The sequence below is a fragment of the Ochotona princeps genome, chromosome 18 (genome assembly GCF_030435755.1).
Source record: "Ochotona princeps isolate mOchPri1 chromosome 18, mOchPri1.hap1, whole genome shotgun sequence".
Taxonomy (NCBI): domain Eukaryota; kingdom Metazoa; phylum Chordata; class Mammalia; order Lagomorpha; family Ochotonidae; genus Ochotona; species Ochotona princeps.
The window spans coordinates 43,672,657-43,687,148 of record NC_080849.1 but is presented as its reverse complement, the minus strand read 5'-3'; the positions used below and the strand labels follow the sequence as shown (position 1 = coordinate 43,687,148).

At 42.3% G+C, this 14,492-nt stretch overlaps 1 protein-coding gene across 4 annotated transcripts in view; it reads right to left on the bottom strand.

Moving 5' to 3' along the window:
• Window positions 1-14,492, bottom strand: part of SMCHD1 (structural maintenance of chromosomes flexible hinge domain containing 1) — a 140,872-nt gene that overhangs the window by 13,048 nt on the left and 113,332 nt on the right. For all 4 annotated transcript variants that reach the window (XM_058677105.1, XM_058677106.1, XM_058677103.1 and 1 more), the window contains exons 43-47: window positions 12,518-12,627; window positions 11,974-12,044; window positions 6,145-6,316; window positions 2,719-2,877; window positions 1,488-1,602 (exon numbers count right to left, since the gene is read on the bottom strand). In XM_058677105.1, the coding sequence (XP_058533088.1) occupies window positions 1,488-1,602; window positions 2,719-2,877; window positions 6,145-6,316; window positions 11,974-12,044; window positions 12,518-12,627 (627 nt within the window). The remainder of the gene's footprint in view (window positions 1-1,487; window positions 1,603-2,718; window positions 2,878-6,144; window positions 6,317-11,973; window positions 12,045-12,517; window positions 12,628-14,492) is intronic.

Genomic DNA, 14,492 nt, shown 5'->3' with positions numbered 1-14,492 from the left:
CAAATGATTTCGCATACTCTATGCTTATCGAGTGAAGCAGAATGCAAAAATATGAAAGTCAAGCAACAGAAAAGCATTTTTTTCTTAACAGCTGGTGACTTCTAAAAGCCAAACTACTAACATTTCTGACCAAGCACCAATAAATCATTTAGAAAAATGGAATATCTTAAGAGAGTAAAGTAACTGTCTTAGTGTCATTATCTTCACTTAGATTAGGTTTTTGAAAATTCATGTATTTTCATTTTATTTGAAAGGCAGAGACACAGAGACTGTCCATCAATTGATTTATTCCGCAAATACCTGCAACAGCCCAGCTGCAGCGGACGGCAGCTAGGACCTAGGACCCCAAACATCTGGGTCATCATCTGCTGTCTTCACGCTGTGAATCAGCAGCAAGCTGGACTTGGAGGCAGAGCCAGGACTTGAACCTAGGCTGGGCCAAGCGCCATTCTCCACCAATGTTAAAAAATACTAGTTCTGGTGCCCGGCGGCGTGGCCTAGCAGCTAAAGTCCTCGCCTTGGACGCCCCGGGATCCCATGTGGGCGCCGGTTCTAATCCCGGCAGCTCCACTTCCCATCCAGCTCCCTGCTTGTGGCCTGGGAAAGCAGTCGAGGACGGCTCAATGCATTGGGACACTGCACCTGCGTGGGAGACCTGGAAGAGGTTCCTGGTTCCTGGCATCGGATCGGCGCGTATCAGCCCGTTGCGGCTCACTTGGGGAGTGAGTCCTCTGATGGAAGATCTTCCTCTCTGTCTCTCCTCCTCTCTCTGTATATCTGACTTTGTAACAAAAATAAATCTTTAAAAAAAAAAAAAAATACTAGTTCTGACTCAAGAGGAAAACTAAAGGGTAAGATATGGCAAAGAGTGGGTATTTGGCCAATTAACATGTCTGTCTCAGAGCAGGGAGATCAATGTCCAGTTGGAGCTCCTCCCTCCAGCGCAGTGTTAATGCAGGCCCTGGGATGAAGAGGCTGGGTTCTAGCCCACACACGAGACCTGAGTGGTGCTCCAAGCTCCTCGCTCCAGTCAGTGCAGGCATTTAGGGAGTGAATTAGCATATGAGAGCTCTTTTTGTCTCTTAAACAAATTAAAAAATTTGAGCTGGGTGGTCCTCGTGGGAAAAAAAAAATTGAGCCAGTGCACTGTGGGCAAGCCTTCAACCTGCACCCTAGCGTTCCATATGGGCACAGATTCACGTCCCAGCTGCTCCCCTTCCAATCTAGCTCACTATTTATGGCCTAGCAAAGCAGCAGAGCATGGCTCATGTCCATGGGATCTTGCATCTACATGGGAGACTCAGAAGAAACTCAAGGCTCCTGTTTTCTGCTCTGGTCCTTGTGGCAATTTGGGAGCGAACCAGCACACAGAAGATCTTCCTACTTTTCTTTCTCTCTGTAATTTTGCCTTTCAAATAAAAAAAAAATTAATTGTAAGAGACCAGAACTTCAGTCAACAAATGGTAATTGTCAGGTAATGGGCTCACCTATTTTGTCTCGTAGATTCTCTTCTCATTCTTTTAGCAGGAATGGGACACTCTGTCATCTCAACCTTTGTTGGGGGCTGTAATAAATCGTTACATTTTCGTGTGGGAGTTATACCTGAAAAAGATGGAAAATGCAGAAAATTGACATTAACAAATGAAATTATATATAAAAGAGCAAATCAAATACACAATAGCTGGGGCTGGGCCAGGCAAAACTCAGGGACAGGGCATTCACCTGAGGCTTCACCACGTGCGGCAGGGGCCCAACTACTTGTGCTATCTTCTGCAACTTTCCCAGCTAGACTGAGAGCAGAGTACTTACCAGGCCCGGCATGATGGCTCGGGGACTCTATCTTTGTCTTGCATGCACTGGGATCCCATACAGACACCCGTTCATATCCCAGTTGCTCTAACTTCTCATCTACATCCCTGCCTGTGGCCTGGGAAAGCCGTTGAAGATGGCCCAAAGCTTTGGGACCCTGCACCCGCGTGGGAGACCAAGAGTAAGCTCCTGGCTCCTGACTGGCTTAGCTCCAGCTATGGTGGCCACATGGGGAGTGAACCAGCTGACAAAAGATCTTTCTGTATCTCCTCCTCTATACAAATCTGTTTTCCAACATAAATAAAATCTCAAAAACAAAAAACAAACAAAAAACCAAAGCAGAGTATATGGGATTTGAATTAGCACTCTGATATGGAATGGCAGCAGCTTAACCTGCTACACCATAATGACAGAACCTAAATAGATCTTAGTGGAAAAAGCAAGCTTTATTACACTTCTTAAGAAAACAGTCTATAATTTTTAACTGGATGACTTGGTGGCTATAGTTTCCTATCACTTAAATTCTGACTTATTTTTGTTTCATACTTGAACTCTGATTATAAGAAAATGTATTTAAAAGGCAGTTAGAGAGAAAGATTTTCCATCTGCTTTTCACTCCCCAAATGGCCACAATGGCCACAGCTGGGTTGGTCTGAAAGCAGGAGCCAGGAGCTTCTTCCAGGTTTCTAACAGGGGTGCAGAGTCCAAGCACTTGGGCCATTCTCTGCTGTTCTCCCAAGCCATTTGATAGCAGGAAGCTGGATCTGAACTGGCGCATCCAGGACGCAAACTGGTGCCCATACGAGAGGGTGGTACTCCAGGCAGGCTTAACCTGCCAGGCTCCTGTGCCAGCCCCACACATACATTTCATCTCCACACAGAGAACTCACAAGTTGAAGCAAACCGTACCTAGCTTTTCCTCAATCAGTTTCAGGTTTTTCTCTTGTTCATCCAGTTCTTGCTTTTTCTTCTTCATATCAGGAGTATGAAGGTATTTCAGCTGATCATTCAGTTCCTCGTTCACACTGCCCAGCTTGCGCACAGCAGAACGATACTGCTGAAGCAGCTCTGCAAAGAAACCAAAGGCATTGGATGAAAACTAACAGCACCTCATGCCCACGATTGAAGCGAACGGACCAGTGACACTGTGCTATATGGTAGTATCCATGAATCACTCAATACCATAAAATGGTCAATGTAAACAAATGAAATAAATAAGATTATTTTACATCTATCTAAACACAGGGCTGTTAAATTTTTTTTTTTTCAGAAAATTTATTTATTTTTATTGGAAAGGCAGAAACACAAAGAGGAGACAGAAAGATGTTCTGTTTGGTGGTTTACTCCGCAAGCTGCCTCAACAGGTGGAGCTGTGTTGATCTGAAACCAGGTGTCAGGGGCTTCTACCAAGTCCCTGACACGCGTGCAGGGTCCCAAAGCTTTGGGCCGTCCTTGCCTGCTTTCCCAGACTACAAGCAGGGAGCTGGATGGGAAACAGAGCAACCAGGATATGAAGCGGCGTCCATGTGTGATCCTGGTGTTGAGAGGGAGGATTAACTTAATTCAGCCACTGTGCTTGGCCTGAAGTAACTTTCAAAAAATTTAATTTTCCTTTAACAATCGTCTAAAAAGTGCTTGTCTGCTTGGTTTACTAGATACTAAATATTAAAGCCTCTGACTACCCTCAGTCCAAGGATCAGTATTTACCACACATGCACTATGAATGGTTATAATAGGTAACACCACACATGCTTTAAGGATTAAGAATTTACATCTACAATCAGTGGAACATATATGGCCTGTTTCTTCCTGAGTCTATGTACCCTGACCTTGAGATACATAAACCAATGTCATGAATAAATAAATAAAATTTTTAAAATGGCCAGCACTAGGTACTGGAGCAGTGGCATATCCACCTAATCTGCCTGATTGCCTGAATCCCACTGGGGCATGGATTCAAGTCCTGCATGCTCCACGTCCCATCCAGCTCCCTGTTACTGCACAGGACGGCCCCAGTCCTGGGACTGTGCACCCACGTGGGAGATCTGGAACAAGTTCCTGGTTCCTGAACTCCGATCATCTCAGCTCTGGCCATTGAGGTCACTGGAGGGAGTGGACCAGAGGATGAAAGATTTCTGTCTATCTCTTGTTGGTTTTTTTTCCTAAAGCTTTATTTACTTTTACTGTAAAGTCAGATTTATAGAGAGGAGACAGAGGAAAAGAACTGCAGTCTGCTGGTTCACTACCCAAGTGGCCACAACAGCAGGAGCTGAGCTGACCTTAAGTTGGCAGCCAGGAACTTCCTCCAGGTCTCCCACGTGGGTGCGGGGTGCTAAGGCATTGGGCTGTCCTAGACTGCTTTCCCAGGCCACAAGCTGGGAGCTGGTAGGGAAGTGGAGCAGCCGGGATACAAACCAGCGCTCATATGGTATCCCAGTGGTTGCAAGGCAAGGACTTTAGCTACTAGGCTACCACGCCAGGTCCTCTATAACTATTTTAAGTAAAATAAATCTTTTTTTTTTTAACAGCCAACACTAAAGCATTAACTCAAAAATGGAAACTACCCAAATTTCTCATCAATAGAATAATACCGTATTTTTTATTTACAAAATAAAGTACTATCCTATAATAAATATGAACTGTAGTTCATTACATACACAGTGTTAACAAAGAAACACATGGAAATATGCATCTGCAATGATGCCATTTAAATATTGTACAAAACTGGGAAAAACTAACCTACAACATTTTAATTCAAGAAAGTTATCCTTCAGGGTTAGGGTGCTGGGCAGTGTCCGGAGACGAAATGATGAGCTGTCTTTGGTATGGGTAAGCCTATTAATTTAGGCATAATGTCCATTTTGTGAAAATGAATCAATCTGTTTGCTCATGAATGTGCACTTTTCTGTTACAGAAAAGAACAGACGTTAAGAACAAACTGTGGGGCCCAGCAGCGTGGCCTAGCGGCTAAAGTCCTCGCCTTGAAAGCCCTGGGATCCCATGTGGGCACTGGGTCTGGTCCCGGCAGCTCCACTTCCCATCCAGCTCCCTGCTTGTGGCCTGGGAAAGCAGTTGAGGACGGCCCAAAGCTTTGGGACCCTGAACCCGTGTGGGAGACCTGGAGGAGGTTCCTGGTTCCCGGCTTCAGATCGGCGCGCATCGGCCCCTTGCTGCTCAGTTGGGGAGTGAATCATCAGACGGAAGATCTTCCTCTCTGTCTCTCCTCCTCTCTGTATATCTGGCTGTAATAAAATGAATAAATCTTTAAAAAAAAAAAAAAAAAAGAACAAACTGTGACATATACATATAGTGGAATACTACTTAGCCTTACAGAAGAAGAAAATTCTTTGCACTTACTACATGGGTATAAACTTGAGGACATTATGTTGACTTTTGAAATTAGCCAGGCAGAAAAGGAAAATTCTGTATGATTTCATTTTTATGATGTATGAGCAGTCAAAATCAGAGACAGAAAGTAAAATGTATGATGACTGCTACAGGTTGGGGATACAAAGATGCTGCTTAATGGGTGCCAAGTTTGTCTTACAGAATGAAAAGAATTTTCATGACTGGTTGTACAACAGTGTGAATGTATTTAACACTACTAAACACAACACTTACAAATGGTCACGGTGTGGGCATTTGGCACGGAAGTCTTAGCCGCTGCTGGAGACCTCTGCAGCCCACACTGGAGTGCCTGGGTTGAATCCTAACTTCACTTCTGATTCCAGATTCCTGCTAACATGTATCCTGCGAGGCAGCAGGAGACAGCTCAAGGACTTGGGTCCCTCCACCCATGTCTAGACCTTAACTGAGTTCTGGGATCCCGGCTGTTGCAGACTTTTGGGGAGTAAACTAGTGTTTGGAAACTCTGTCTCTCGTTTTCAAATAAAATAATGGTGAAAAAGATTAAAATGATAGATTTTATAGTGTACATTTAATTAAAAGAAAGTTAACAACAACAGACTGTTGTGTGCTGAGGAAGTAAGCAGTTAAATATAGTAATTAAATGGGCCAGTGGGAATTGCATGTTAAATACTTTCATATATTCTAGGTATATATGAATTTGTAGATACAGATACGCATCGCAACTTAATATGGACTTAAAGAGGATGGTTTTTTTACTTCAAAAAAAAAAAAAAGAAAAAAGAAAACATAAGAGAAAACCTTGTCAATAACTGTCTGATAGCAGAAAGCTGAAAGCACTGCAAAGAAATGCTTCACATGATATTTTTTTTACTAGTTAATTTTCATGTTAGAATCTCAGTGCATAAACCCTTAAATCAAAGACTGAAATAAAAATAGAATTGTTATTTAAATACTTAATCCATTTACCTATTTGTTCCCCTAAGACTAGGCACTGCTTTGGTACTGGAGCTCCAAATACCATTCCCCGAAGTTTATCCATTGGAGGAGCTTTATTCTGAAGGCCTCCAAACTTTCCATTACTTCGAATTCGATCTCCATCTCTGGTCAGGAGTGTGGGACAGTGCGTGATTTTAACAACCTAGTGCAAATAAATGAATTTTGATTAGTAAGCAAGTTATTTCAAATTGCTCTAAGGGAAAAAGCATTTAAGGCTTCTGAGGTTAGGAAAGAAATTTTTAATAAAATAGTGACACGTAAGGTGAAATGGGAGAGAAATCCAGAGAGGGAGATAAATTATACTATTTTCCAAGTGTTAGCTTAAATGAGACTAGAGAATTGCAAGAAGAAAGTCAATATTGACTGACAACAGGAAGACACGGTGGGACAAGCTGGAGAGCTCTATTCTTCTGAAACCCATGGCAGTGGCAAGGCAGCCACCATCAGCACAGCTTTCTCTGTGAGACAAAAACCAAAAAAGAAAACAAAACAAAAACCAGAAAATTTAAAAATTAAAATTAACTTAAAAAACAGATTGTTACTGAAGAGTATATAGACCAAAGGCTCAGGGCTGATTCTTCATGGTTTCAGTTGTGCGAAAATGAACTAGTGATTTAAGTGCTGGAGAAGCAAGGGAAGGAAAGCAACTGTTAAGAATTACATTCTTCGGGCCCGGCGGTGTGGCCTGGCGGCCAAAGTCCTCGCCTTGAACACCCCGGGATCCCATATGGGCACCGGTTCTAATCCCAGCAGCTCCACTTCCCATCCAGCTCCCTGCTTGTGGCCTGGGAAAGCAGTTGAGGACGGCCCAATGCATTGGGACCCTGAACCCGTGTGGGAGACCTGGAAGAGTTTCCAGGTTCCCGGCTTCAGATCGGCACAGCACCGGCCGTTGCGGCTCACTTGGGGAGTGAATCATCGGACGGAAGATCTTCCTCTCTGTCTCTCCTCCTCTGTGTATATCTGGCTGTAATAAAATGAATAAATCTTTAAAAAAAAAAAAAAGAATTACATTCTTCAGAGAAGTCAGAATAACAGGAAAACAGATTTAATATTTCAAGATATAGGGCCCGGCGGCATGGCCTAGCGGCTAAAGTCCTCGCCTTGAAAGCCCCAGGATCCCATATGGGCACCGGTTCGTATCCCGGCAGCTCCACTTCCCATCCAGCTCCCTGCTTGTGGCCTGGGAAAGCAGTCGAGGACGGCCCAAAGATTTCGGACCCTGCACCCGTGTGGGAGACCCAGAAGAAGTTCCTGGTTCCCGGCTTCGGATCAGCGTAGCACCAGCTGTTGCGGCTCACTTGGGGAGTGAACCATCGGACGGAAGCTCTTCCTCTCTGTATCTCCTCCTCTGTATATCTGACTTTGTAATAAAAATAAATAAAATCTTAAAAAAAAATTTCAAGATACAGAATGTTTTTGCAATAAAGGTGCAAAAAATATACAACTTTAAAATAAAACTTCATTGATAACCAGATTATGTAGAATACAAATGAGATATTTCACTACCTTTTTATTTATTTAAAAACTTTTTTGGGGAGTAAATCATTGGACGGAAGATCTTCCTCTCTGTCTCTCCTCCTCTGTGTATATCTGGCTGTAATAAAATGAATAAATCTTTAAAAAAAAAAAAACTTTTTTCCCATTCCACCGTACCCCCCATTGTTGGCAGAATTATGAACAAAGGGCCTTTTTTGTATTTAACTGTTCTTGGATAGTCCTTCTAAAGGAAATGGCTCAAGTGCTAAGGTTTAATAATCTGCATGACACAGCTATCGCACTTTTAAGAATTCAAAACAAAACCACAGATGAGAACATCCACTGAAATCGTGTTTTAAGCCTATGCATATAAAATGAGGGCAGATATGCATCCAGCAGCTCAGTGTCTACACCTGCAGTGGAGGGCCCAGGCTCAACACCTGGCTCTGTGTTCTGACCCCAGCTGCCCACCAATGCTATGGGAGGCAGTGGCCATGGCACAAGGGACTGATCCTACTACACAAGTGGGAGACAAGGACTGAAGGCTGGTTTCCAGTTTTGGCCCCTTGGCCATGGTGGCATTTTTCTTTCAGAACTGGTTCTTCGGCATTTAATGGTACATCACTGTATCTCAAGTGTCCAAACAATTGAGCTAATTAGAACCCCTAGTTCCTATTCTGTTTGTTAATTCTTTCCTCCTTGGTAAGCTTCTCATCTTTCCCACAGCATACTATTTAACATTTTAAAACAAAAGGATTTATCTTATTTACTTGAAAGGCACAGTGACAGAGGGAGGAAGACAGACCCTCCATCTGCTCGTTCACTCCTCAAATGATGGCAACAACCACAGCTGGGCCAAGCTGAGGCCAGAAGACTGTGAAGTCCATCTAAGTTTTCCAGGAGGGTGGCAGGGACCAAGCACTCAGGTCATCTTTCTGTTTTCTCAGGTGCATTAACTGGAAGTCAAACAGAAAGTGAAGCAGCCAGGACTTGAGGTGTAATAGCATGCAGGTCCCTATCAGATAGCCAGTGAGTTCCGGCTCCTCTGCTTCCAGTCCAACTTCCTGTCAATGTACCTGGGACAACACAAGATGGCTCAAGTGCCTGGGTACCTGCCACTCACATGGGAAACACAGATGAAGCTCCAGGTTCTTGGCTGTGACCTGGCCCACCTCTGGTTGTTACCAACAGATGTGAGATCTCTTTCTTGTTCTTTCTGACTCATTCAAGTAAATCAATGAATATGTAACTAAGTAAAAAGGGTATGTGTTTCTATTTCATAATTTCATACATAGCAATATTAATCACCACAAACAGTCCACTGTATGTTAACTTTCTGAATCGTATATATTATAAATCCATTATTATCACAAAGAAACATTCAAGGGGTCAAACAAAAAGTATTCTTCACATATCGATATAATTGTAATTGTCTCATAAACTTAGCCTTCACAAAGGGAGCAAATTCTGTCAAGTTAAGCTGCAGAGCCACCTGGAGACTGCAAGATCTGGGAATGGGAGTGGATCCAATAGGGAAATAGTATGCACCTCCCTCCTGGGTTGCCACTCCAACTGTTGAGCATGAAAACCAGGACTGGAGAAGGCATGGCTAGATAGAGAGTAGCACCCCTGGCACATGTATGGGCTGAATAGTGGGGCTGGTTGTTTTGAACTAGGCTTCAATGCCCACTGCCACATGAGAACCTAAAGAGATGTGGGATGGACTGGACCAGTTGGTTGTACATACTGGCAAGCACAGGAACCAGGACAGGCGGTGGGCCTGGTGAGGGTTATTGCAGTTGCTCTGACTAGGCTGCAGCTCCCACTGGTTTGCAGGAGAGCTGAGTGTGTGGTGGGCAGGATTGGGCTGGGCTACAATACCCATTGGTTTGTGTAGAAGACAGGGCTGGAAACAACTGACCCAGCAATTGCAACCATCAAAGTATGCATAAACTGATTGGGGCGACAGACTGCGCTGGACCCTGTACTGGCATGCACGCACAAGAATCAGGTCTGGGATCACCTCAGAAGAAGTTTCTTTGGGCTTGCCCCCCAGCTGAACTGCTGAACTCAGAACCCCAACCATTGAGAGAAGTACAAGTTTCATGGCGCTACTGTGGAGTGCATATGTTAGAACTGGGCCTCCTGAGGGGCTTAGAGCAGTGGATGGTATGTCTGGGTGCACACAGGGGATATGACAGTACACTGGAGTCTGCAGAGGACACCTGGTACCAAAACAAAGGACGGAAGACAGAGGACAGAACAAATTGATCAACTACCCCAGCCATACGTTGGCAGTGAAAATCTGGGCAAATGGAGACTCTAAGGAGGACTACGTCAACCAGTGGATTCTGGAGAGATTTCATTGTGCTTGGACTGGCAAGGTTGGCAGTAATTCAGAACTGTTGAACTATCAAAACCTTATGAGCAGGGTCCTCGGAGCATGCCCCACACTGGTAACCCTGGGATGGGTAGGAGGCTGGGTGGGGCTTCTCTCCTCATCTCCCCCATTACCCTGGATACAGGCAGGAAAAAAAGAAAATGTGGAAATGGTGATCTCACACACCTTCCTGTAGCCCTTGACCCTTATCACCCCAATCAACTATGTAAAAATCTTCAACAATAAAATAATTTTAAACACCTCAGCTTTCATAAATTAAAAAAAATTATTTGAAAGGCAGGGTGACAGAGAAACGGAGCGACACCCATCTACTGGTTCTTTCTTCAGTGCTGCAATAAGCACATGTGACCAGGATCCAGGCACTCCAACCTGGTCTCCCGTTTGGGCAGCAGGGACTACACAGTTGGGCCACCTTCCACTGCCTTCCAGGCATAGCACAGCAAAGCAGGATTGGAAGTGGAAAAGAATGCTAGTATGGCTATGAAATGCTGGCATCACAAACAGTAGCTTAACCTCTAATTCCACAATGCTGCTCTAAGCATCCCTAAACCAGGAAGACATACTTCTTACTAGGCTCAAGGAAACACTGTTTTGACCAGCAAGTTCTGCCACACTAGTGGTGTGACTTCGGATAAATCCCGTTAGTTTTGAGCCGAAGCTTTTTCATCTACAAAATGAGATCAATGATATCCAAGATTCTATTCTCTTGATTCCTGAATACACTATTTGCAGATATGGATTATTACTTTAAACCTTTCTGTTATATAAGTACTAACATTCTTGCTCACTGTCATCGCTAATACCAGTTATTAAATTTAACACTTACTGTGTTTTAAAATAAGACTTTGGGATTATAGTTCCACACGGAGTTTTTCTTTACTGAAATTTTACCATATTTCATGTTCTTTGTTAAATTCTTTAAATGTATTTTATACCCAAATATTATTCTACATTAGTCTCCTCACAGGTTCTCCTTCAGAGTAGAATTCCTTTACCTTGTAAATAAAATAATGAATATTGAAGCAAAAACCATCCTTACTAGGTATAAAATCTGTCCTTGTAGTTTTCTAAAAGTGCACAAGGTTTTTCTTTTGAAACACCTCTCTCTCTTTCATATATATATACATATATATATATATATACACATATATATATATATATACATACATACACACACACATAATTTATAACTTCACATCAATGAGTGTTTTGCACACATTCCTTGTTAAGACATGGGAAATGTTTCTATTCTATTTAATAGCTACATCCCACTCTACTGTATAGCTTACTATAATGAAATTGTCCAATCTTAGATGATGGACATACTGTTTCTAAAGTCTCCTATCAAAAACTCTTTATGTCTTAATAAGTCTCCCTGTGCTGTCTGTTTTCTTAGGACTGTGTCTGTAAGATCAGGACCCAGGGCTGCTACCCAACATTCCAAAATGGAGTCAAGTTAGGACAACTACACAAAGAGGAGAGCTGAACTGTTAGTCTTGCAACCCTGAGTTGTTTTTAATCTTTTTTTTTTTCAATTCGGCTCCCGCCTGTACCTTGGGTCTGATGGGACCAGCTTGCCCCATCACCCACTACTTTATTAAGTTAATGTTTAGCAAGGAGTTGACTTGTAATCATTGAAACGGTGACAGAGGAGTCTACACCACAGGCATCAGAGATAGGGCTCAGTTTCAATTTCACAGTTCCAGAAACATGCTTCATTTTAGTTCATTCATTCAAATATTTCGCACAACTTTATCTTGCTTAAATTTGTAAGATTTAAATTGATCTTGACAGGACTAATTAGTCAGTTGTGTATGTATCAGCAAATGGAATGGTTTATACACAGCTTTGAGATACTACATTTCAAAAACACATGCTACAACTGGAGCTACAGATCTGAAGAGAAATAAATTACATACCTCTTTCCTGTAATGATTGGCTGCATCCAGATTGTCCAAAATAATGGTATCTCCTAACAGCATACCAAATACTAAAAAAAGTTAATAAACGATTTTTCAACGATTTTTAAAATAATGATGGGGCGGGTCATATTTTAAAATAACACTAAAATCTTTAAAATATTAAACATTAATGAAACTATCAATTAAGGAATTGAGGAATACAGAAAGGAGAATTAATAGACAAAGGGGTATAGTTAGATAGGTAGAATAATTGAATGTTCTAGAAATCAATAGGATATGGCCAATAATAAATAATTAACATTTAAAACCAATTTTTTAATTTGAACAAAAGGAAAAATGACGGATGAATAGGACAATTTCTCTGATCTGATGGGTTATGTGACATGTGTATTTAAGCATCACATTGTACATTAAAAATGCTGTGTCACTTAAAAATTCAAAGTTTAAAAACACCCTGTTAGAGGCTGTTTATTATTAGTATTTAGAATTGTATTACAAATCTAACAGATGCATAAAATAAAGGTACCATAATGTCATTTACCTGTTTCACAATGTTCTACATTATCTGGAAAAGTTAACAGATCTCGGGCAAAGACGGGATTTCCAACGGGCTTAAAATACAACTTTCCATTTCGGAAATGAGGTAGAGGTCTAAATGAAAATAAATTTTAAAGAGAGACTAAAGCAATTCAATTTTTAAAAACATAAAACGACATACAAATATACTGCATATCATTCTGGTCATAAAATCAACTCCCAATTAACCACTAGTAATGAGTCTAAATGATGAGCTATTAGGCCTCAAGAAATGAAAATAGTATTTTTCATATAACATAACAACCTTTGGTTTCGTTTGTATTCTCCTGTCAATCAGTTTGGGTTAACATAAGCTGTAGTTTAGTTTAATAAAGGGTAGAGCACTCTCTGGATGTGGTGCCAGATGAGGACACCAAAACACAGCTGTGTCACAGGGAGAGGGACTGCCCCACATGGACGGCAAGGACAAAGCCAGAGGTGTCTGTGAGGGAGCTGCCGCTGGATGCCATTACAGGACAGAGCAGCACTTGAAGCCTTAGATAACAATGGAATTTTAGAGATGGTGGTTGACTGGGGTGCCTAGTTGAGCTGTCCATGTACACATGTGTGGGGGTGCTAGTGGAGGTGGGGAGGGGACTTGGGGAGATAAGCAACTCAATCAGTAAGAGGCAAAATAGTGGAAGCAAAAAAAAATTAATCTCCAAAGCAAGCTAACTCCCAAACTCACGCCTTCTCTACATCAATAATCCTTGGCCTTCCAAGATTAGATTACAGCAACAGAGGAGTACTACTATGCCCACCCCAAGCACTTGTTTCCCAATGCAGTGCAGGAGAGCATTGCATGCATTTCCAGCAGCGCAGAGAGTGCTGGTTTAGGTCCCAGCTACTCCACTGGCATCCCGACTCCTGTTACCACGCTTGGAGACGCAGCACAGGACGGCTCAGGTGTTTGAGCCCCTGCTGCTCATGTGGGGGAGCAGGATGGAGTTCTTGGCTGCTGTGTGCTGTGTCCATTTTGGAAGTCAATCAGAAGATGTATACTTTCTTTCTCTGTCATTTTGTCTTTCAAACAAATAAATATATCTTTTTTTTAAAAAAGATTTATTCATTTTATTACAGCCAGATATACAGAGAGGAGAAGAGACAGAGAGGAAGATCTTCCGTCCGATGTTTCACTCCCCAAGTGAGCCGCAACGGGCCGATGCATGCCGATCCGAAGCAGGGAACCTGCAACCTCTTCCGGGTCTCCCACGTGGGTGCAGGGTCCCAAGGCCTTGGGCCGTCCTCAACTGCTTTCCCAGGCCACAAGCAGGGAGCTGGATGGGAAGTGGAGCTGCTGGTATTAGAACCGGCGCCCATATGGGATCCCGGGGCTTTCAAGGCGAGGACTTTAGCAGCTAGGCCATGCCGCCGGGCCCCAAATAAATATATCTTAAAAACGACTCTCCCAATGGGTAAACTCTTTCCACAAAAAGTACTATTCTTACCAATTCTGTGACTATAATTGTCAAGACTTCCCATGCTATAAACATGGAGTGGGATATTTTAGCATCTCAAAGATTTGAATTCAAGCCCCAGCTATTTTCTCAATCTGTTTTCAGACTACACAAAAACTTGAGTTTACTGATACAGTAGGTTCTTGTATGAGTTTCCATTCTCCAAGTTCTCACTCCTATCCAACTATGGACCCTGAAGAATCTGTTCAGGGAACTGAGAAATTTAATGGCTGCAAGTCTCATGTACTTTAGTTTTGTTAAAGACATCCTTCCAGTCTTTTTGGGGAAATTTTAAGAATAAACAGAATATACATAAATACAAAAAAGGCTTAGAATAAAATTGCCAAATAATTGTCTATGTTCATGCTCTAAAAACAAGTATTATGAAAAGTGAGGAAACAATTATTTAAACAAAACAGATGTATTTAAAAAAAGATGAAATTTCTAGCTAGATTATAGCTTACATTTCAACTGCTATTGGCA